Below are 25,903 nucleotides of genomic sequence, written 5' to 3' on the forward strand. Positions count from 1 at the left end.
AATACCCTGCTTCTTTATAGTCAAAGTAAGAGGAACTGAGCTTGAATTCAGCAAAGTTGTGGAGGAAAGTACAAAGCAGAACTTGTCTCTAGTTAGGTCACAGGGTACCTCTGGAAGAGTACCTAGTATCCCTCTCTCCCTTTCCATTTACACCTGTTCTGTTGCAGGAAAGTATAGTCTTGAGAGAAACAGGGTGCCCTTTACTCTCTGGGGATATCTGAAGGCTGATCAAATGCCTCCTTTGCTGTTTTTGTTTCTGTTTCTTCTCCTGCCTATGATGCTGACATGCACACATACTCAATGGTAGAAAAAAGCCCCTCTCACTGTATGGTACCTGAATATTCGCGGTACCTTTTATTTATTAACAACGGAAAGTTGGAAGTACTCTTGTACTTCAGAGAAAATATTTGGAAGACTTATTTTTCTAGCTTTTGAATAATTTCCAGGTATTTAGTAACACAGTTTCTTTGGAAACATTTATTCTCTACTAAACAAGTATTTCTTGACCCCTGCTTTACACTCTCCACAGTGATCACTACTATGGCGGTGAGTCTAACAGGAACAGGTGTCTCTGGCCGATGTGGCTTGGTTGGTGTGAGTGTCGTCCTAGTGACCAAAAGGTTGTGGGTCTGATTCCTGGTCAGGGCACATACCCAGGTTGTGGGTTCGATCCCTAGTAGGGGTGAGTATGGGAGGTAGCCGATTGATGTTTGTTCCTCTCTCTCTCTCTCTCTCTCTGTCTCCTTTCCTCTCTTTAAAACCAATAAAGAGCATATCCTCAGGTGAAAAAAATAATGTAAAAAAAGAAAAGGTGTCTCTGGGAGAGCTGTTGGAACTTCTGGGGAGATTGGGGGTGTTGCACGTATGATTTGAAAAACCATGTGCGACTTTGATGTGGCATTCTACTTCCCCACTGAGAAACACTTCGAGGCGTTGGATCTGTGAAAAGCATAAGGAACTTTCAGAAAGTACAACAACAACAGTAATTACAGTGATAACTCTACTATCAAGAGGAGTGTGTTGTCACTGGTCCTCGGGTCTCTACAGAGATGTTCTGCATCATCCTGATCGTTGCGCCCCTGCGGACCTGTGTGGCCCTGGTCTGTGTTTGTAGCAGTTGTTCTCAATGAGTGACTCTTGGGCCAATAGCATAACATCATCTTGTTACAAATGCAAAAGCTGAAAATGAAATAATAAAAGAGATTTCTCAGAGTCACTTCAGACCTAATGAGTTGGAAACTCTGTGGATGCGACCCAGCAGGCTGTGCATGAACACGCCCCCAAGGTGCTGGTGAGGCACGCGTTCATTTGAGAGCCACCTCAATTTATTTGATCCCTGCTGAAAAAATTACCGCCAAGGAAGCAGCTTCAAACACCATAAATGCATTAGCTTGGAGTCTCTTAAGGTCAGAAACCCAGCTGGAATTGGCTGGGTCCTCTGCTTAGCATCTCACAAGGCTGACACCAAGGTGTTCATACGGCTATATTTTTTCACTGGTGGTGATGGGGAAGAATCAAATTCCAATTTCATTCAGGTTTTTGGCCAAATTCAGTACCTGGTGGTTGTAGAACTGAGGTCTCATTACTTTGCTAACTGGCAGCCAGGGCCTGCTTTAGTTCCCAGAATCTACCCACATTCTTTTCCACGCTTTCCACGTGGCTCCTTGTAGCAACAGTGCGTCCAGTCCTTCTCACCTGCGAGTCCCTCTGCATTCCTCTTCTGCTTCCCCAGACAGCCTTGCCTGGCGCATCTCTGCGCTTGCTCCACTTTTGTCCAAAGACAGGAGCAAGGTATTTTTAAGGGCTCCGTTTTACATTGGGCCCACCTGGATAATCCAGGATCATCTTTCCATTTTAAGATCCAGTGGTTAGTAACCTTAATTATATCTGTAAAATCCCCTTTGCCATGGAGAGTGACAAGTGTAACACTAGGGGACCAAAACTCCATTTACTTGGAATACTCATCCGAGGGTCTTGCTCGTGGCTTTGCCAGGGTGCTGTGTTGCTTACCTAATGGCCCAGCAGTCCCATCTCCCCACATAGGTCCACAGGTGGCTGGAAGAATCTGAACTCAGGACCTGTGCCATCTCACTGGGCAGTGAAGCCCCATTTCCCATCATCTCCTCCACATGCACCTCCCTTTTGTGTCTCCCGAATCTTATCTAACATTCCTCTGTGTCCCTCCTCCTTCCTCTCCCTCTCAGGCTCCAGAGACTCTGGCTCCTGTTTTCTTTATTCCTGTTGCTCTCTGTATCTTCATGCCCTGGCTCGGGGCCCCATGCTCATGCTGGTATGAGTAAGCCTAGGGGTTAGTCTTTAGGAGCAGTAAAGCATAATGGTTATGAGCACCCACTTAAGGCCAGGCAGTTTAGGTTCAAATGTTGTGACCTTGGGCAACTTTCTTAATTGTCGTATGCCTTAGTTTCCCTATCTGTCAATGTGAGATAATAATAATGCCCGGTCACTAGCCAGTATTACTATTACTTATGGAAGAAACAGTATGATTCAGTGTTTCCAGGCCTCATTCTTGAAATGCTGAAGAAAGGTAGAACATTCTCTCTTTTTCATCCTTCTCATTTTCTCGACAAAGCTTGCTTTTCAAACATCGTGCCTTGTGGGATCTCCATTGACCAACCTCCCATCCTAACTGGTGTCTGGAACTAACTAAAGGGATCATCAGGTAGTCCTCCTTGCAAAGAAGGAAAATGAAAACAAAAACAAACCTCTTTCATATGCAATTATTTCATCGGCTGTCAGAACAAATTCATGAATTATGTCAGGTTATCATCCTTCTTGTTTTACAAATGGTGAAACCGAATTTTAAATTAAGTAACTGACTCATGGAAGTAACTTGTGGAGGGAGGTGAATGAACCCACTATTAGTCATTACCTTCTTCTGAGGTTCCTGTCAACAGGAGCTAGGCTGTCTTGTGATAGAGCCTCACGGGGCTTGTTGGTAGCAGTGCTCAGTGTTGGTGAAGGGAAAGAATCTGAAGCTAAAGCCCTGGGCAGGCTGGTTGAGGAGGCTCCCTGGCAGCTAGAAAGCATCTTGGACTGTCACTTGGCCAAAGGACCATTGTAGAAGAAATGTGAGAACCCAGAGAGATGAGGCAGAGGGTTCAAAAGACCTTTTCCAGGAACATTTGGAAAGGGGAATTTCTGCAGTGAATTCTATTATTATTAACATACTTGTCATGTGAAGGCATTCCTTGGGCTGGCCAGCTTTGAGAGATTTTTAGTTTATCAGGACAGTGTCCAAGGGAACAAGGCACTTGACCCTTAGCTGCTCATAAGGGAGCTTGTTTTATTCTTTTTGTCAGGTTTTGCTTTTTTTTTTTTTCCTGTTGTTAATGGCAACTGGCTGCTAGCATCTTAAACCATGCCTCTTCCTTACCCCCGCGGAGAGAGTCTGAAATGATCTAAGTTGTTACCATGTAGGCTGTGTTACCACCTTTTGTGGATATGCAACTTGATACTTTTCAAGAAGAAAATCTCAGAGATTAAAATACATGGCTGGGAGCTTGTTCTTGGGCTTATAAAACTGATGTATGGGTTTGTTATTTTCCAACCTCTGTTTTTCACTATGTCCTGTCACTATTCTGCGTTTCCCTATAAAAAGCAAATGAAATATGTGCTTGTAAAAAAATTAAATTATTGAGAAAAATATATTTGTTTTACATAGAACGTCTTGTAGGCAAAACAGGCTGCATGGCTTTCACAGATGTGTAGTGTCTGCTTGAGGTCTACAGTGGGGGCAAAAATAATAATTTTCCTCCCACTTTCTAAGTCCTTGTAGCTGGGCTCATAATCAAATTAGTAGAGCCAGATTAACAGGAGAAATGTCCAGAGTTTATTATATGAATGCGCAATTGGGGTGCCAGCCATCATGAGACTCCAGGAGGCACTAGGCAGTTGAGGTGCCTATGCCATTATAAACAAGAAGAAAGGACGCAGTGATGGGATGTAGCAGTGGGAAACTTAGGCAAATTACGGGTAGGTAAAGAGAACAGAACACACATGGCAGGCAAATTCCTGTGAGGCAACCCAGAAACAGTGGGACATGGGGGGACCTCATGAAGAGACTTCTTTGGGGAAACTTCCTGTCTAATGCTAAGGTGAATGGGCTAAGAGTCCCTTCTTGGAGCAGGACTTTTCATCTTAATCTCTTTAGCAGAAAGGGGGAGGGTCGGAGATTCTTGTATGAGTTTTTTGTTTCTTAGCAACCAGGTTAAAGTGAGTATCTCAAAAGGCATATTTTAGGGGTGCACAACTTTGACCCCTTTCAGTGTCATTTCATCCCTAGGAAAATAAAAGGCTACACACTTGATTTGTTCTCTCGCTTTCTCATGTGAGTCGATCTTGTTCTTCCACACAGAGGAGTATAAATTAGGATATCTATTTTTAATGGGTGTTTCCTTATTTCTCCTAGAGATAAAGCTTTGCAAAAAAGATACTTAAGTTATGGAAATAAATATATGAATAATCACTAATATTTCCAGAACTGTATTCTTTCCACTACGTTATTTAGACTTATGATACTTATCATAGACCAGAAGAGGTAAGTGATTTGGACAGTCATCATTGTGTGTCTATTGCTGAATAACAGATAATGACAAAAATCTCAGTGATGTACGCAATAAGCATTATTTCTTGATTCCTTGCCTGTAGTTTGATTGGAAATTGGCTGACCAGGCTTGGCTCAGTTGGGTGTGGCTCCAGTGTCAGCCTGGGTCTGAGTTTCTTTCATGTTTCTTCCTTTTTGCACCAGGGGCTGATCTGTGACTGTCATAGCAGAAGACAGTAGCACAAGAGGGCAAGTCTAACCAAGAAAGCCCATTTCAGACATCTACTTACTTCATACTTCCTAAAATTCCATTGGCCAAAGCTCAATATAATGGCATGGGGAAGTGTTCTGTTCTCATGGAGCTGACAGGGAGGGGAGGGAGTGGCTACTTACTGAATAACCATCCGATCTGCCTTAAAAGCCAATGTGTTTCCTCGCCCGTCATAATGTATAAATATTGAAAGTATAAATGGGATGACATCCTTGGCTGGGAGTCAGTGATCTTGTGTATGCTTGTCACAGGGGCCATATACCAAAGTGTCATTTCTACTTACTGACTACAATTGCCCCCATTTCTTTGCTGTAGCGGGTACCTGGCGAGTTTTCTCTTCTTGTCTGTCCTTTGTCCTTATTTGCACTCTGGAAGCAAAGATCACCAGTGAGTTCATCTAGAAGACTATGTTTATAATCCCTATCCTGGAAAGGAATCAGTTTTATAATGTTTTTATGCAATTTCAATGGGCTAAAGGCTTTGATGGAGAAATATTTCTAGTACAAGGTCTAACATACAGTAGAAATCGATCAAGTGTGCCCAAAGAAGACAAAAAATGCTTTTTCTAGAAACAACAGATTGCAAGGATTATGTTATACCAGCTCAAATATCGCAGCCTAAGGAGGTTCTCACCTTCCTCCACCTCATGCTCAGTCGCTGACATGAGGCTAAGATGTTCCTCAGAAGCAATTCAATAGGACTCTTAGATGTCAAACCTTTTGGGTTTAGAGGTAGAGATTTTGCAGTCCCCCCTCCACCCTATAATTTTGGTGTTTGCTAATTTGCATATTAATGTGATACCCTGTTTAAAAACAAATGGGGTAGAGAGAGAATCCTAGTTTTAGTCCAAACCATATCCCAAACGGCATGACTAGAGAAAATGCCTTTAAATGTACAGTTTCTATGATTAGGTTTTCCCCTTCAACAGATTAATACCATACAACTTTTCCTTGGCTTTTGCTATTGAATTTTATCTGTGTCACAAGAAGGGGCTGAAAAGATTGATCCCCACAGGAATGAATTAAGTGAAGTGATTTTCCTGGCAACTCTTGTCCTTTCCTTTTTAGATTTATAAGGCCTCTGTGACCTTCAGAGCTCAGGACTCTGTCTAACTCTGTGTCTTGGCTCAGAACTGGCTCACGGTCTTTCTTCACTGTCTCTTATTTCTGCTTGATTTCTGCTTGTGGCCTGCTAGATTCGTGTCTCTGGTGTGATTGCCCCAGATTTTTTGTTACTCACCTCTGCATTTTTTTTTTTTATTCGAGTCATTGATTTACAGGTATGCATTGGAGCATCCATGAGAGATTTTGAATGTCTTCCTTGGTCTACCAGATTACACACCTCAGCACACCCATGTAGCAATGGCAGTTCTCAACAGTCTTACCCAGCCTCTTTCACTATCATGTCAACATGCTTGCACACCTACTGACCCAGCTTTCCTGCAGGACTTCCTTGTGCATCATCCTTATCATGCCACACATTCTTCCATCAGAGCTCAATAAAGATTTTCAGGGACCTTCTCCAGGAGCTTGCAGTAACTGTCATAAATACTGGAGCAAGATTACTTAGTTAGGTCTGGCTTCATCAAGCATGGCATCTTCATCCTGCCACAGCCCAGGAAGGTGTGCTGGCCAGCAGCAGAATTGGGTGCACGTCAGAGCTGCTAGATAGCAGTTGGAAGTGTGAATGGGAAATCTGCAAAGTATTTTTAGGTTTTTTTGGAGGACAGGCAGCATATCAGTGCCAACTATTGTAGTTGTGAAGGAACTCAAGTCTAAATCGGTCTGTAGGTTGGATTGCTACCCTCCATTTATTTAAAACATGGCATTTGGAGAGAGAGATAAAATACCAGCAGGCTGTGTCCTCGCCTTTTTTTTTCCCCCTGAAGCAAATTTGTTGGGTCTCTTTGCAAAAGGATTTGCTGTAGCCGGGCGGTAAAGAGGCATGTGCCTATTGTGATGGGCCTTCTTTGTAGTGTTAATTCTAATAGAAATGATCCTCTGTATTGATTTATAAGGATGGAATTGAGTGTAGACATTGATTCAAATGAAGAGAACAGCTGTGAACAGTTTGATTTATGATGGTCTTAAAGCACATGATTCAGCTTCCGTGTGTACAATCTAAGGTTGCATGTCCAGTGGCTAGTTGAAATATATTTAGCATAGAGCTGCCAATTTCTCAATGAGAAGCACGCCCCTGATTGAATGCATAATTCATTCTGTTGAGGCCAGGATCATATTTTGTGCTTGATGTGTGGAAAGCTTCTACCTGCATATGAGTGGTTCTTAGGAGAGGATTGCTTTAGAATGAATTGAATAACCTTAGCAGACACGAAATTTATGAAACAAGAATGTAAATGCAGCAGGTACTCAGGGAGCAATTAAAGAGCGGCAACCTATTTCCAAACCATTGCCAGTTCGTGAGGCATCCTTCCTATTTAGGAGAGTGAAACTCAGCTGCCACGGGGTATGGAATATTGCCAGTGGCCAGTTATGAAATGAAGGAATCATAACTTTGTATCCGCCTCTTGTTATGACATGGGGTCCCTCATCTGGTGATCATGATGGATTTACATTACTTCCTGAAAGTTTTGGTCTCCTCGGAGTGACTTTGGTATCTTTTCCTCCGTTCTCCCTCATCCCTCTCTGTGTTCCTTGATTACAACGTGGGTCACACTGACTGAGGCAAAGCTGTCGCCTGCCTTGGTGGTCTTTACCTTGAAACCATAAGTTGCTGCAGGACAAGGTCAAGGTCTTCTCTAGCATGTAATACGCATGGATATGTGTACTAAATTCTGGATGAGTGAAATAGTTCAGTGTCAGGTCCAAGAGTGTGTCTCATGTATACGGTTGTCTCCAGGAACCTTCAGTTTCTAGTCTGATTCCAACATCACCACCTTACACTGTTCTGCTTCTGATTTCTCCATTTGTAACTTGACGACTTTGGACCAGACAGATCATCCTCAAGTGTGTTCTGAGTTTTGGTGAATTATTCATTTTGAATCCCCAAGGTAACAGGTTCATTCAGTGATCATTAATTCTAACTGACAACATGTGTTTCCACAGGGAGCATGACTTCGGCAACTTCACCTATCATTTTAAAATGGGACCCCAAAAGTTTGGAGATCCGGACACTAACAGTGGAGAGGCTGCTGGAGCCACTTGTCACACAGGTAAGGGATGTGCTAAAGCACTTTATTGTGACAGGTGTGTATGTCCCTACTTTGACAGGTGCCCATTCCTATCACGACTCTCCGTAGAACTTAGAAATCCTTAAGAGTGAATAAACCATGCTGTCATGCTGGTTACTTAATGTATATTACTTTCTGAAATATGGACAATTTTATTGCCCAATAAGATTTCAAGTGCCTTTTAAAAAATCTCTTCACATGAGTTTTAAAATTAAGTTGATGAGATAATTAAAGAGGGGGAACTTGGTGAAGGGAACTCTCACTTGAAGTAATGGATTCAAAGTCTAAATCCTTCTTAGCATACTTTCGGTTGCTAATGCACAGTGTGGAAGACCTGTATAGACTGTGGCAGAGCACAGATGATTTTCTGAATTACTTCTTTCGTTTACAAGGGAGACTACATCATGTTGGGAGGATGACATGTTCCGTTTTTTTGTGTTGTCACAAGGTGACGAGATGACTGTCAACTGAAAAACCATTCTCAGGATTTTCAAATTGTAAAAATTAACTTTAGTGTCTTGTGAAGAATATTCTTTGCTGTGTTAACTCAGAAAGACATGAATGGAAAAATTCAAGATTTTTATGGTATATTTGTAGAGAAATATCCTAAATTAAGCAGAGGCCCTTTGTATATGCTTTCTATAGCTGTTTTAGCAAAGTAAAATAAAGCTCGTGACTTAGAGCATCACAGATTATTTTCTTATGGTTCTGGAGGTGAAAAGTCCTAAAGTCAAGGTGTGGGCAGAGATGTGTTTCAACTGGAGGATCTAGCAGAAAATCCATGTTCTTGCCTCTTCTAGTCTCTACAGACCACATACCTTCTCTGGCTGCTTCCTCCATATTTAAAGCCAGCAATGTAGCATTTTTAAATCTGTCTCTGACTCTGACCTATGATTTTGTCCTCATGCCTCCTCCCCCTTCCCTATTATAAGGATCCTCGTGATTGCATCGGACCCACTCAGATGCTCCAGAATAATCTGCTCTTCATAAGATCCTTAACCAAATCACATCTGAAAAGTCTCCTTTGTCATTTAAGGTAGCGTAGTCACAGTTTCTAGGACTTAAGACATGGACATCTTTGGGGGTCATTATGCAGTTTATTATAGTCTGCCTTCTGCCCCCTACAAATTCACATTCCTTCCACATGTAAAGAATATTACCACATCTCCAGATCCCCAAAAGTCTCAACCTACTATAGCATCATCTCAAATCCAAAATCAAATCTAAATTCATCAGCTTAAAATTTTAATCTCATCTAAATCATCTAAATTAGGTATGGGTAAGGTACTGGTAATAATCCCTCCTCCAGTCTAATTTATCTCTCTCTGGGTACCTGTGAAACTAGATAACAAATTATATGCTTCCAAAAGGCATTGGTGGGACAGGTAAATGATAATCGTCATAGTCACTCCCATTTAAAAAGGCCAAACGTGGAAGGGTTACTCATCTAGGGAATTTGGAACTCCAACTGTGCAAACTCCAGATTTCAATGCTTGAGAGTACTTCTCTGTGGCCTGAAGCTCTGCCCCCCGGGACTGGTTCTCCATCCTATGAAGTATCATTACTTATTCATAAAGGGTAGCACACATTTTCAGCTGTCTTTGCAGTTTTGACAGACCAGTAGCCATTATGAATTTCATTCTTTCTCTGTCTCTTTCAGTCCAAACTGGTAGTGATTCCATCTACTCATATAACATTCTTTAAAAAACTTGTGGTTCTCCCCTGTATGTCTCTCCATACAGATTCACTCTATTAGAAAAACAGGCTACATCACAGAACTTTCCTGGATGAGCTCAACTCCTTTTTTCCTTTTTGATTTCTGCTGAAATGTCTGAGTCTCTTCAAAGAGCGTTCCGCATGACAAAATGTTCTGAGCTTTTAAACCTTGCAAGGAACTAGCCAAACAGTGATCAGACACATTTGGCTTTCATTGCATTCCTAGAAGTGAGTCTTCTCATTTTAGTACTCTTTGCAATCTTCACAGTCTGAGACTTGTCCAAAGCATCATCCCCCACTCCCCCACCCCCATTTAAGTCTCTCCTCTCACATTTTACCATGAGCAAGATGAAGAAACTGGGCCACTTCTTCAACACTTTGGAAATCTCCTCGGCTAAATAACCTGGTTTATCCCTGATAATTCTGATTCCCACGTAACTGTAGGAAACAATTGAGCTAAGCTTTCTGCCGTTCTATCGTAAAGGCTTCCTTTCCTCCAGTTTCCAGTACTGGGTTTGATCGGACTTCACTTGATTGCACTTGTAGATACTGTGTGTTTTATAAGTTGAAGGTAAAACCCCACCACCAAGAATAATGATGCGCTGAAGGCTCAGATGATTGTTAACATTTTTATCAATAAAGTATTTTTTTTATCCTCACTTGAGGATATATTTTTATTGATTTAAGAGAGAGAGGGGAAGGTAGGAAGGGAGAGTGAGAGAGAGAGAAAGAGAAACATCGATGTGAGAAACATCAATTGCCTCCCATACACACCTGGACTGGGGATCAAACTGCAACCTAGATAGGTGACCTGACCCAGAATCGAACCCACAACCTTGTGGTGTATGGGACGATGCTCCAACCAACTGAGCCACCCAGCTAGGACTCAATAAAGTCATTTATTTAAATTTTTTTTCTGTATTGACTTTAGAGAGAGAGGAAAGGAGAGGGAGAGAGAGATAGAAACATTGATGAGAGAGAACATCGATGGACCACCTTGTGCGTGCCCCTCACAAGGGATTGGGCCCAGAAGCTGGGCATGTGCCCCGACCAGGAATCAAACCAGTAACCTCCTTGTGCATGAGTCGACACTCAACCACTGAGCCACACCAGGTGGGCTCAATAAAGTTAGTTTTAATAAAGGTGTGTATATTGTTTATATAGACATAATGTTACTTTGCACTTAATAGACCACATTATAGTATAAATATAACTTTATATGCACTGGGAAACAAAAGGCTTTGTGTGATTTACTTTATTGCAACATTCCCTTTATTGAAATACATGCTTTATTTCGGTGATCTGGAACTGAACTGCAATCTCTCTGAGGTATACCTGCAGCATGTCCCTCATTTCCTTTTGAACCCTCACCAGCATCTCCTTTAACATTTGTATTTCTGCTAACAGTCTGTCCATAATGATTTAGATATTCTTGAAGACAATATAGACTGTTTCTATTATGCTTCTCACCAGCAGGGCCTTCAACATCTATCTTTTCACTAACAGTCTGCTCAAGACAATCTAGGATTTTTCTATCATGATTCACAAAAATCTTTCTAGCCTTTGCCCACGATCAATTCCAAGGCCACATTCATATTTTAGGTATTTGTTATAGCAGCACCTGCTTCCCAGAACCCAAATCTATATTTTCCAGTTTCTGCAGCAACAAATTACCACAATTTTACTAGCTTAAAGCAACACAAATTAATTATACAGAACTAGGGGTCAGAAGCTCTAAAATCAAGGTGTTGGTAGGGCTGGGTTTTGAAGGAGGAAGCTCCTTGCCTTTTTCGGCTTCTGGAGTACACCCAGGATCCTTGGCTGAGGTGCTTTCCTCCAGTGACAGCTAGTAGCATAGCCCCTGGAGTCTCCATTTCTGACTTCAGCCTCTCCCCTCTCATCTACCCTCTGATTCTCGCCTGAGGATCCTTTTGACTACATTGGGACCACCCATATCTTCTAAAATACTCTCTCTCTAGCTCGTGATCTTTTACTTAATCAGACCTGCACAGTCCCTTTTGTCATTTAAGGTAACATAGTCACAAGTTCTAAGGATTAGGATGTGGACACTTTATTTTTAATTAATTAATTAATTTTTTGTTATAGATATTTCTCCCCCCCCCCATACCCTCCTCCCGATCCCGCACCCCCCAAGCATTTTTGTTTATGTCCATTGGTTACACATATATGCACATAAGTTCTTTGTGTTATCTCATCCCTGCCCTCCACCCCCTCTTCTGAGGTTTGTCAGTCTCCTTTCTATGTCTCTGGGTCTATTTTGTTTATCAGCTTATTTTGTTCATTATATTCCACAAATAAGTGGGATCACACGGTATTTTTCACTCTGATTGGATTATTTCATTTAACGTAGTACTATCCAGGTCCCTCTATGTCATCTCAAAGGACAAGAGATCTTTCTTTCTTACAGTTGCATAGTATTCCATTGTGTAAATGTACCACAGCTTTTTTTATCCACTCATCTATTGATGGACACTTGGGTTGTTTCCAGATCTTAGAAATTGTAAACAGTGTTGCTATGAACATAGGGGTACATATATTCTTTCTGATGATGTTTCAGGCTTCTTAGGAAGTGGACATTTTTTTGTATGTAATTGTTGAAACATGACATTCGATTTATGCACATTTTTCAAATTGATTATGATGTTCGTTAGCTCTATAATATTTTCTTAAAGAAACAGCTAATTCTGATAGGCTCTTAGATTTGGGAATATGTCAGCTACATGGATTGTAATCTGTGGACTAAACTTGATCCATGAATTGTTTGTTATTGATCTGCAATAAGCACAGAAATTAAGAGTAAGTGCTTTGAAAATTGTAGTTTATTCAGTTTTACAGAATAATTTTATGTCTGTTGACTCAAATAAAATTTGGAGTTCTATTTAAAATTTTAAATATTACTTACTTTGTTCTGTTTTATGAAAATTTTTGTTTGTAAGTTATTGGAATAACAAAGAAGTGGCCTTTTAACATAGATAGCTTGAGAAAGACTGGTTCAGGCGGGCTTCTGGAGTCTGAAGGGTCTGGTAGGTTCGTCAGCCCAGTTAAAAGCAGACTGCCTTTTTCCAGCCTCAGAATTTTCACTTCATATTTCATGTCAATATATTTAATCCTTCTCATACAGATCATGAGTCACAATGATTGAAACATCATGCCTAGTATAAAGTAATGTGAGTAAATATAGTTACCACTTTTTTTTTTTTTTTTTTTTTACGGTTATAGAGTTAAACTCATACTAGCCATAAACCTATATTGCATAGAGAGAAGGATGTGAGTGAATATGGCCGGGGCAAGCACAATATTACACAGAAAACTTTATGTCTTAATTTTTTTAAGTATATTTATACTTTTGTTTTTGGCTCATCTAAAGAATAACACGTCTAAGATTACAGTCAAAACTTGTCTTCTCCATATATTTTTCATCGTTATTATCCAGAAGTTTTCTGTCAGATGAAGACAATGCATTAAAATATTTATTAGTAGTCAGGACAGTAAGCTAATTCATATTCATTCACTTGATGCAATAGAATGCTTAAAACTCTAACTGAATTTTACACAGTGACTCAGCATTGTAACTGATTTTAACATCCTTCCATTTCTTAATGTCTATATGGTTTCTACCTAGTGTTTCTACCCTGATTTAAAAATATAATTCTTGCACTGACCAGTATGGTTCATTTGGTTGGGTGACATCCCATGCAGCAGGAAGTTTTGAGTTCTATTTCCGGTCAAGGGCACATGCAAGGTTGATGTTTGGTAGGGGATTTGCAGGAGGCAGCCAGTCAATGTTGCATTCTCATGTCAATGTTTCTTTACCTCTCCCTCCCTCTCTCTCTAAAAATCAATAAACTATTCTTTAAAAAAGGATCATTCTTTCAAAAATGTGATTAAGACAGCGTCTCTCTATATTATTTTTCTATCATATAATGGCTGTGCTATCAAGACTACACATTCCCTCCCCTGAAATGCGACCTTATGTGATGATCCTTGGAGGATATATGAATAAAAAGTGAAAGATAAGAAAATATTAGATATAAACTCGATGGTCAACATTTAACAAAAAATGTGGACTGAGAGAAAATTAAACCAAGCTTCTATTTGTATCACACACACCCACACACCCACACATACACACAAAACACTATTAATTGAATAAAGTTTTTTTTCTATAGCCTTCAGCCTTTTATTTTTTATTTAATTATTTTTAATTAATTCATTTATTTTTGTTACAGATATTTCTCCTTTTCCCCCCCACTGATTCCCCCTCCCCCTCCCTCCTGGCCCTGTCCCTAGCTTTGTTGTCCATGTTCATTGTTCATGCACACATGCATATAAGTTCTGTGGTTTACCTCTCCCCTACTAACCCCTCTTCTGGGGGTTGTCAGTCTGTACCCCACTTTTACATTTCTGGCACTACCCCATTCCTCAGACTATATTCATTATATTCCACAAATAAGTGAGATTATATTATACTTGTCTTTCTCTGTTTGGCTTGTTTCACTTAGGATGACACTTTCCAGGTCCCTCTATGTCATCTCAAAGGAGAAGAGATCTTTCTTTCTTACAGCTGCATAGTACTCCATTGTGTATATGCACCAACGCTTTTTTATCCCTTCGTCTACTGATGAACATTTGGGCTGTTTCCAGATCTTAGCTATTGTAAATAGTGCTGCTACAAACATGAAGGTACATATATTCTTTCTGATTGGTGTTTCAGGCTTCTTAGGGTATATTCCTAGAAGTGGGATCACTGAGTCAAATGGAAGTTCAATTTTTAATTTTTTGAGGTAACACCATATTGTTTTCCATAGTGGCTGAACCAGTCTGCATTCCCACCAGGAGTGTACTAGAGTCCCCTTTTCTCCACACCCTCACCAACACCTGCTGTTTGATGATTTGTTGATGGTGGCTATTCTGACAGGTGTGAAGTGATAGCTCATTGTTGTTTTAATTTGCATCTCTCTGATGATTAGTGATGTTGAGCATTTCTTCATATGTCTCTTAGCCATGTGTATGTCCTGTTTGGAGAGGTGTTTATTTAGTTCCTCTGCCCATTTTTTAATTGGGTTTTTTGTCTTCCTTTTGTTGAGCTGTATGAGCACTCTATATATATTGGAAATTAACCACTTATCTGATATATCATTGGCAATTATGCTCTCCCATACAGTGTGTTGCCTTTCCATTTTGATGATTGTATGTTTTTCTGTACAAAAGCTTTTGAGTTTGATGTAGTCCCATGTGTTCATTTTCTCCTTTGTTTCTATTGCCTTAGGTGATCTATCAGTGAAAATTCTGCTGTGTATGATGTCTGAAATTTTGTTGCCTACAGTGTCTTTTAGGTTTCATATGAATTCATGAGTCACATTTAAGTCTTTTATCCATTTTGAGTTTATTCTTGAGTATGGTGTAAGTTGATGGTCTATTTTCATTTTTTTGCATGTAGCTGTCCAATTTTCCGAACACCATTTATTAAAGAGGCTGTCTTTACTCCACTGTATACTCTTGCCACCTTTGTCAAATATTAATTGGGCATATTGCCTTGAGTCTATTTCTGGGTTCTCTGTTCTGTTCCACTGGTCTATATGCCTGTTCTTGTGCCAGTACTAGGCTGTTTTGATTACAGTGGCTTTGTAGTATAACCTGAAACCTGGTAGTGTGATCCCTCTTTGTTCTTCCTTTTCAAGATTACTGTGGCTATTCGAGGTCTTTTTTGATTTCGTATGAACTTTTGAAGTATTTGTTCTAGTTCTGTGAAGTATGTCGTTGGTATTTTAATGGGGATTGCATTGAATCTACAGATTGCTTTGAGAAGTATGGACATTTTAATGATGTTAATTCTTCTAATTCATGAACAAGGTATGTGCTTCCACTTTCTTCTATCTTCCCCCATTTATTTCTTCAATGACCAGTAGTTTTCTGCAAATAGGTCCTTTATTTCCTTAGTTAAGTTTATTCCTGTGTGTCTTAATTTTTTTGCTGCAATGGTAAATGGGATTGTTTTCTTAGTTTCTCTTTCTGTGAGTTCATCATTGGTGTATAAGAATTCCATCGATTTCTTGATGTTAAATTTGTATCCTGCTACTTTTCCAAATTCATTTATTAAGTCTAGTAAATTTTTGATGGAATCTTTAGGGTTTTCTACGTATAGTATCATGTCATCTGCAAATAATGCCAGTTTCACTGCCTCCTTTCAAATTTGGATCCCTTTTATGTTTTCTTCCTGTCTGCTGTGGCTAAAACTTCAGTACTATGTTAAATAAGAGTGGCAAAAGTGGGCATCCTTGCCTTGTTCCTGTTCTTAAGGGAAATGCTTTTAGTTTTTGCCCATTGAGTATGATGTTGGCTGTAGGTCTTTTATATATGGCCTTTATTATGTTGAGATATGATCTCTCTTCCCACATTGCTGAGCATTTTTATCAGAAATGGATGCTGAATTTTGTTGAAGGCTTTTTCAGCATCTATTGACATTATCATGTGGTTTTTATTCTTCATTTTGTTTATGTGGTGTATCACATTTATTGATTTGCGAATATTGTACCAGACTTGCATTGCTGGGATGAATCCCACTTGGTCATGGTGAATAATTTTTTTTTTATGTATTGCTGGATTCATTTGCTAATGTTTTGTTCAGGATTTTGGCATCTATGTTCATCAGGGATATTGGCCTGTAGTTTTCTTTCTTTGTAATGCCTTTTCCTGGTTTTGGAATTAGAATTATGCTGGCCTCATAAAACGAGTTTGGAAGTCTTCCTTCTTCTTGAATTTTTTGAAATAGTGGGAGGAGAATGGGCATTAATTCTTCTTTGAATGTTCGGTAAAACTCCCCCATGAAGGTATCCAGGCCTGGGTTTTTGTTTGCTGGGAGAGTCTTGATTACCTCTTCAATTTCCTTAGTTGTTATTGGTCTGTTCACGTTTTCTCTGTCTCTTCCCAGTCCAGTTTTGGGAGACTATGTATTTCTAGAAATTTGTCCATTTTGCTTAGATTGTCAAATATGTTGCCATATAATTCTTCATAGTACTTGTTAAAGATCTTTTGTATTTGTGTGGTGTCAGTTGTTACTTCTCCTCTTTCATTTCTGATTTATGTATTTGAGTTCTTGCTCTTTGTTTCTTGGTGAGTCTAGCTAAGTGTCCATCAATTTTGTTTATCTTTTCAAAAAACCAGCTCTTTGTTTCATTGATCCTTGAATTGTTTTTTTGGACTCTATGTCATTTATTTGTGCTCTGCTCTTTACTATTTCCTTCCTTCCTTCTCCTTGCTCAGGGGTTTTCTTGTTGTTTGCTCTCTAGTTCTTTAAGTTGTGAGGTTAGATAGTCTATTTGAGATTTTTCTTTTTTCTTGATGTAGGCTTGTAGTGGTATGAACTTCTATCTCAGAACTGCTTTTGCTGCATTCCCATAGATTTTGTGTTGTTGTGTGTTCATTTTCATTGGTTTCCAGGAAGTTTTTAATTTCTTCCTTGATGTCCTCGGTAACCCATTTATTGTTTAATAACATGCTTTTTAGCCTCCATATGTTCCAATATCTTTGCATGTTCTTGTTGCAATTAATTTCTAGTTTCATGCCATTGTGGTCTGAGAAGATGCTTGATATGATCTCAACATTCTTGAACTTGTAAAGACTTAGTTTGTATTTTAACATGTGGTCTATCTTTGAGAATCTCTCATGTGCACTTGAGAAGAATGTTAATTCTGTAGTTTTGGGGTGTAATCCTCTGTAGATATCTGTTAAATTCATTTGATCTAGTGCTTCATTTAGGGTCTGTTTCCTTCTGATTTTTTGTCTAGAGGATCTGTCCAGTGATGTCAGCAGGGTGTTGAAGTCCCCTGGTATGATTGTATTGCTATCGATTTCTCCTTTGAAATCTGCCAGAAGATTTTTAATATATTTCGGTGCTCCTATATTGGGTGCATATATGTTTACCAAGGTCATAATCTCCTGTGTGATAGATCCTTTCAATATTATGTAGTGGCCTTCTTTGTCTGTAGTTATGGCCTTCATTTTGAAATCTATTTTATCAGATATGAGTATTGCTACCCCAGCTTTTTTTTCCTTTCCATTTGCTTGGAAGATATTTTTCCATCCCTTCACTTTCAACCTTTGTGAGTGTTTTGTTGTGAGGTGGGTCTCTTGTAAACAACATTTAGATGAGTCATGCTTTCTCATCCAATCAGCTACTCTGTGTCTTTTTATCGGAGCATTCAATCCATTTACATTTAAGGTGATTATTGATATGTAATTATTTACTGCCATTTTTGTTTAGTGTGGTTCTAGTTTTCTTCCTATTTCTCCTGCGAATTATAGCATTTCTTTTAACAGTTCTTGCAGTACTGGTTTGGTGCTAATGTATTCCCTTAGCCTTTTTTTTTTTTTTTTTTTTTTGGTCTGGGAATCTTTTTATTTGTCCTTCTATTTTGAGTGCTGGGTAGAGTAGTCTTGGATTCAGATCCTTGTTTTTCATGACCTTGATTAACTCATGCCATTTCCTTCTGGCCTGTAGTGTTTCTTCTGGAAAGTCAGCTGAGAGCCTTATGGGGTTTCCTTTGTAGGTAACCTGTTGCTTATCTCTTGCTGCTTTTAGGATTCTCTCTTTGTCTTGAATTTTTGGCATTTTGATTATTATGTGTCTTGGTGTGGGCCTGTTTGGGTTCTGCTTACTTGGGGCTCTCTGTTCTTCTTGAACTTGAATGCCTTTTTCCTTCACCAAATTAGGGAAGTTTTCTGTCACTCTTTCTTCAAATATATTCTCTAACACTTGCCCATTTTCTTGTTCTTCGGAGACTCCTATGATGTGAATGTTACTACGTTTCCAGTTGTCCCACAGTTCTCTTAAGCTGTCTTCCTGGTTTTCGATTGTTTTTTCCTTCTGGTTTTCTGATTGGTTGATTTTTTTCTACCCTGTCTTCCAGTTCACTAATCTGGTCCTCCACGTCCTCTACTCTGCTGTTTAGATCTTTCGATGTATTCTTTATTTCTGATATGTCATTCTTCATTTCTTCTTGGTGGTTTTTAATTTCCAACTGGTTGATTTTCAATATTTCTATCTCTTTACTCATGGTGCTCGTGTCCTTACACATGCTGTTGAGCTTCCTCAAGATCATGGTCGGTCCTGAATTCTATTTCTGTTACCTTGCTTAACTGCACCTCATTTTTCTCATCTTTGGTAGAGGTCTCTTGTTCTTTCATTTGGCTTTTGTTTCTTTGTTTCACCATTTTGGCTATTACAGTTGGTTTTGGAGCCTGCCAAGTTTTCTCTGTGGGTGTTGGTGTTCTGCTGTTTGTGGCTCCCTCTCCTGGATTTGAATGAGCCAGGGAGGACCCACGTTAAACACCACTCTCATGTTTTACTTTCCTGGTTAGAGTTGCTAGCCCAGGAATGGTGTAATTATCCTCTAGCTTTTTGCCTGGAGGCTATCAGTAGTGGTTACTTGAAGAGCCTTGGCTTCTCAGTTGAATGAAAAACTTCCTCAGGTGTTCAGCATAAGATTTAAGGAGGATGGGGCAGATGCTGGTTGTTAACAGGCCTCAATTTGAATTTCAATGCCCAGCGGGTGGTGTTGAATCTTTTAGGGAGAGACCATCGCCTCTCCCCAGAGCCTTAGGAATGAGTAAGATGGCCATCACCCTGGGTGCAGCAACTCAGCAAAAGCTCTGAACCCCCTCCAGATCCCGAGTGTCCCCACATAGTTCCAGTCCAGTCCACCCTTCTTCTGCTGGAGCCCAAGGTGAGTGGCTGTGGCTATTTTAGCATCTTTCCTGGCTCTGCTCTGTGGAGTCGCTTGGGAATTTAACCCTGAGACCACTGCTCACTGCTAAGGCCACTGCTGTCTATGGGCCCCCAGCTCCCCTCTCGTGCCTCCTTAAGCCTACCAGGATTGAGTTAGTATCCCTGGCTATGTGGTCCTCCAAGCTGCTTTTCTGTTGCTTTGTCCTGACGATTTGTCTTTATTTTTGTTGTAATTCCAGTTTGGTCCTCGGAGATGGTCTACGTATCTTCCATTCACTCCACCACCATTTTGGAATTCTGAATAAAGTTTATATTAATATTCATGACACAATATGCCTGTAGCTTTCCTGAAGTGTCTGAGAAGGATGGATAAGGGAAGTAATAAACATCAGAAGTTAAGGGGTTCTGAGGAAAATGTATTCACTGTCATAAGAAAGTGACACCAAGAATTTATTGTTTTTAAGTATTTAAAATAGCCAATAAAACTTTTCCTAATTTCAATTGTAATGTATATGAGGTTGCATATTTGTATTATGATGTCAAAATGGCAAGATTTTTTCTCAACACTTAATACATTTTAGAAATCACAAAATTTTAGTTTAGGAGAGATTTAGCTTCGGAAATTTAGTCTTTGGGAAAGATGCCTGAATTATTATTTTTTTAATTCAGAAAGTTGAAGTTTTGTATTAGGCCATATTCCATAATACTAATTACTAGGAAATTAAAACACTTTACTGGGCAACTTTATTAGAAAAAAATTTTTAAAAATAGGAAATTAAGAGAGATTCTTTAAATTTATTTTAGGGAGAAAAGGGTGAGGGAGAGAGAGAGAGAGAGAGAGAGAGAGAGAGAGAGAGAGAAACATTGATTTGTTCCTCTACTTATTCATGCATTCATTGGTTGATACTTGTATGTGTTCTGCCCGGGGATTGAACCTGCAGCCTTGGTGTATGGGGATGATGCTCTAATCAAGATAGACTCTCAAATAACTCTTAGAACCAAAGAAAAATTTCAAAGTAATATGTTAATAAAAAAGGTGATCTCTTCCTAACAAAATATTCACACCCAGTAAAAGCTGTGCTCTGTAGAGATTTTTGCCTTAAATTCTTTGTTATTTAAGAAAAAAGATAAAAATAAACTAAGTATTTATGTTAAGAAATTAACAAAAGACATTAAGAGGACCTAAGAAAACATAACAATAAATAACAATAATAACAACAATTTAATAACAACAATTTAATAACAATAAACTGGAATCGGTAAAATAGAATACAAACAATAAAAGGGTTAAATTAAATCAATATTTGATTTTCATTGAAATAGGTAATAAAAATTTCTCAAGGCACGAATTATGGAAACCATTTTGAGTAAGAATATGTAAGATTATAAGTGACAAAGCAGAAATAACTCTGGGAACAAGAGAAAAGAAGCATAGTAGAATGTTACATGCAACTCCACACCAATGAAACATGAAAACATAGAGGAAGGGAGTAACTTCCTTGAAAAATTTAAATAGCCAAAATTTATCCAAAACGGGGTGCAAAACTGAAATAAGCCACATAAGTATTAGAAATATGTTTAAAGATGTTATCCAAAGCATCAGAACAGATGAATGTATAGCTGAATTATCAGACATTTATAGAACTCATAATCACAACGTTATTTAAACTACTGTTTCAATAATGAAAAGATAGACAACTCCTCAAACATTTTTAAAGAATCATAACTTTAATGGAAAATAGTGGGTCTATCTCATTTCTGAATTAAAATGAAAAAAAAAACTACATAAAATCTAGTAAGTAGCATCTAGCAGTATAACAAGAGATCAGCATATATATGACAAGATATGAATTTTTAAAGAAATATAATAATATAATGATAACTTATTATTAGGAAATAAATAAAAATATTTCTGTAGCTCTACACAATATACCATTATTGGAATGTTGCAGTTATATCTAATAAAAACCCTAAATAGAAATAGGGCCAAACTTTTAAAATAAAGAAATGTACCATGTAAACCTTGGAATAGGACAAATAAAACTCTCTCTCTTTTTTTTTTTTTTTATCCTCACCAGAGAACATTTTTGCATTTATCTTCAGATAGAGCAGAGGAGAGAGAGGGAGGAAGAGAGAGAGAGAAACATCGATGTGAGAGAGACACATCAACTCATTTCTACCCACACGACTCCAACTGGGGCCAGGGACAAACTACAATCGAGGTACGTGCCCTTAGAGGGAACTGAACCCAGGACTCTCTGGTCTACTGGCTGACGCTCTAACTGCTTAGCCAAACGGGCCAGGGCAATAAAACCCCTTTTTTTAATGATATGATTATATACCATTAAAATTAATTGATTATGGGATTAAGTGGCTAGATACAAGACAAATATACAAAAGTAAAAAGTTTTTATCTTTTCAAATCAGCTGAACATCAAAACAAGAAAGTACAGTTGACTCTTGAACAACACAGGTTTGAATTACACCTGTGAACCTATATGTGGATTTCTTTTTACTAAATACCTATACTCTTTTCCACCTATAGTGGGAATTTTATGGATATGGAGGGCCAACTAACTGTAAGCATTGATCTATGCCATTTTATATTGGGAACTTGAGCATATCTCCTGCAGATACATAGGGACAACTTAAGTTTTGGGGAAGTTAAAATTTATACATGGATTTTTGACTGCAGGAGGAGAGGCTGGAATTCCCAACCCCCATGTTGTTTGAGGATCAACTGTATTATTATTTTATACCTGAAAAAAAAAAAACTTAAAAGACCAGTTATTTTTCATACATAAAGTGCACATTAATTTTGGAGTTTTTCAAATGCACAATTTTATAATTATTTTCATTGAAATAGAGATTATATATGCACAGCTTTGGAATCAGGGAAGCTTGGTTTTGGCAAAATTTTTTTTTTAATCCTCATCCAAGGACATTTTTCCATTTTTTTGTACAGACAGAGTGGGAGGGAGAGAGAGGAAGAGAGAGAGAGGGAAACATCGATGTGAAAGGGACACATCGAGTGGCTGCTACCCGCACGACCAACCAGGGCCGGGGACAAACTGCAACCGAGGTACATGCCCTCAGCGGGAACTGAGCCCGGGTCCCTCCGGACCGCAGGTGGACGCTCTAACCACTGAGCCAAACCGGCCAGGGCGAGTTTTTCAAATGCACAATTTTATAATTATTTTCATTGAAATAGAGATTATATATGCACAGCTTTGGAATCAGGGAAGCTTGGTTTTGAGTGCAGTATTTATGATGATACCTTGAATGGATTACATAATCTCCCCTCAAATGTAAATTATAGATAATAATAATCTGTACCTTGAGAGATTAATGAAGGGATAATATGAGATGGTGCATTAAAGTGATTAGGGCGGTTTCTGACTCTGTTGTAGTAATATGGATTTGCTCTTAATGCAGGGTTCTTTACTACTTGACAGTAGTCACTTTTCATTTATTAGAAAATAGGTACCATGTATAACATAGAAATTTATTAGATTTTTTTTTAGAAAAAAATGATGCATATTTAAATTTTAAAACATGACTTGCCTTTTGCATTTAATCAAAGACAACTAAAGTATAATAGTCTGAAATGATTGGGAATTCAACTTGAACCATTTTAGGAAGCTAACGCAGCTCAGATAACCACATTAGGCTAGAAACTTGCTGGAATTGTCTTCTTTATTTTATTTTATTTTATTTTATTATTAGTTTGTTTTTCTTACAGATGTTTCTCCTTTTTCCCCCATTGACACCCTCCTCCCTGTCTTCCTTATTTTCTTACAGAAAGATGAATCAGCAATTTAAGAATTAACACTAAGCATCTGATAAAAGAATACTACTGCTGCTTAATGAACTGTTCTAAATTGGCCTGAAGGTGAAGGAAACTTCTAAGAAAAGGAGCTCTCTTCAGTCGTTTTCAATATTATTTTGATTCATGTCCTTGGGGCCCTATAGTTAGGTTCTAATGACTTTTACAATTAGACTTTTTAAAAATTTCCTCAACAGTTACTAATTATCTCAAAAACTAAATAATTAGATCTTTATATACTTAAAATTCCGTTTTAAAAAGGATTAAAACACTTTATATTCTACCCCTTTATATAGTAATTCCTTTTTTAAAATGTCACGTGCTTGTGACTCATAGCAGTAGTCAAATCTATTAGTACATTCAAAATCAGGGAATCTGGAGATTTTAATGTAAAATCAGGAGTTTTTAGAGCTGAAAATGATTCCAGAAATAAACTAAAACTCAGAAATGAAGTAAAGTGTGAGAACAAAACTAGTGTGTGCCTTTTTATGCTATACCATACACTCTCTTACACAATTTACAAAATATATTATTTTATCTATGAATTTGCCAAAGAACTCAAATTATAAAAGTCTCATTACATCCCTTTTTCATCTGCCCAGAGAATATCACCATTGAGAACTACCATGAGTTTTAAAGATTAATACATTTGGATGGTTTCCATGGTGATACTACAATGTTACATTAAGTTATTCATGCATCTTTATCAAAGGATTAAAACTGTATGAAAAGTAAACTGCTATGTGTTAAAAGCAAATAATATGAGCTCCATTAATTGTGTTTAATTTTCTGACCAGTCTTATGTATAGCATGGTTTATCCAATTCTAAGTATTTTTCTCACTTTTGTTATTTAATTATTTTTATACCAAGTTCCATTTTAAATTTTGGCTGATACTTTTCTTGCATGAAAAAATGTTTCAGTTTATTGGTTTTTAATAGAAGATTTTGGAATGAATGAATTACCTAAAATACCATAACTTTATTTAAAACCTCTCCATCTTTCCTTGTTAAAGAAAAATAATATATATTAAAAAGAGATTTAAGGATAAGTAATGAGCTTCTGATTTACAAATTTACCTTTATCACATGTAGTAATATTTAATTGAAAGATTATAAAGTATTTTATTGTTTTAAAAATATAACTTTATCCCTTCATATAAACATTTCTTAAATAGCTATTTTTTACAGTAGATACATATAAGTAAAGTAGTTATTATGTTGGAAGTACTTCTTCCCATTGAGGTCCTGTGGGTTGTTTGGCAGTTACTGTGTTGAGTACTTCTGAAATAGGAGTTTAATTGACTAGTTAGTCTGGAGTTAAATTAATTTCTCTTTTGGGATTATGTTCAAAATTTTGATATCTCCCAGCAGATGGTAGTGATACTCTCTTTGTTATAAGGCCAGCTGTGTTGGCCATATTTGGAAATTTGAGTAATGTATGTAGCCCATTTAAACAAACAGAAATAATAAGAACAAAATCCTCCCAAACCTTATGAATGTAAAGTGGCATAAATGTGCAAGTAAGTACCCACATCTGTTTAGTCATAAACAAGTTTATAAAATAAGTACCCCCCAAAAAACAAAAACACAACGTCGAATTCACATTAATGTGACTGATAGTGTTTTGTTGAGATTAAATCATTGCATATGATGTAAGTGTGACTACTCTCACTCTGGGTCTTTTGTGTTTGGCACCCACTCACCATCACGGGCTGTGATGAGTCCAGTTGCCCTCTTTCTTTTCGACCAACTACAGCAAGTCACAACTACTGAGTTCACCAGGGCATCCGTTCACCTTTGTTTAACATAAATGTCCTATACTCATAGTTAACAGGCAGCATCTACTTCTGTCCTCTTGTTTTTATTTTAGGACTACAAAAATTAAGTAGTAAGACATTATTTTATTTATTTATTTATTTACTTATTTATTATTTATTATTATTATTTTTTCTTTATTGATTTTAGAGAGAAGAAGGGTAAGGGAGAGAGAGATGGAAACATCGATGAGAGAGAATATCGATTGGCCGCCTCCTGCATGTCCCACACTGAGGATCAGGCCCAGAACCTGGGCATGTGTCCTGACTGGGAATCGAACCAGCGACCTCTTGGTGCATGGGTCAACACTCAACCACTGAGCCACACTGGCTGGACAACATTATGGTTTTAAAGTATAAGATAACTATTTAATAATGACTCAACTAACTTATCTTCCACCAGAATATTTACTTACAATAATTTCTAGTTAAAAACCATGATTTTTTAGATATACTAATACAACAAATTCCATTTTTTGTAAGTGAAAGATAAATGAGTGTTCTACATAGTGCCCAAATTTATTAATTTCTTGCTGTTAATGAAAAAGGGTGGGTTGTGAGGTTTCCCACACGTTTTACTGAAGCTCAGCTCTCCACTCCTGGTTTCTTTTTCACATGTACTGCTCTGGGGCTTGCACATAGGAGTGGTCCAAGCTGCTGAACTGAATTGGCTGAATTTCTTTCCTTCGATCTTGCCTTTGCTTGTCTTTCTGCTCTCATTTGAGTTGGCTCTCTTCTCCGGTAATATGGAACTGACCACAGAAAATTCAGAA

At 38.2% G+C, this 25,903-nt stretch overlaps 1 protein-coding gene across 1 annotated transcript in view; it reads left to right on the plus strand.

Annotated features, from left to right (window-relative positions):
* LOC118630561 (catenin alpha-2-like) overlaps positions 1-25,903 on the plus strand; it is a 411,139-nt gene that overhangs the window by 131,308 nt on the left and 253,928 nt on the right. The window contains exon 2 of the mRNA XM_036262427.1: positions 7,901-8,007. Within this exon, the coding sequence (XP_036118320.1) occupies positions 7,906-8,007 (102 nt within the window). The 5' untranslated portion in view covers positions 7,901-7,905. The remainder of the gene's footprint in view (positions 1-7,900; positions 8,008-25,903) is intronic.

The sequence above is a fragment of the Molossus molossus genome, unplaced genomic scaffold, assembly GCF_014108415.1.
Source record: "Molossus molossus isolate mMolMol1 unplaced genomic scaffold, mMolMol1.p scaffold_m16_p_15, whole genome shotgun sequence".
NCBI classification, from domain to species: domain Eukaryota; kingdom Metazoa; phylum Chordata; class Mammalia; order Chiroptera; family Molossidae; genus Molossus; species Molossus molossus.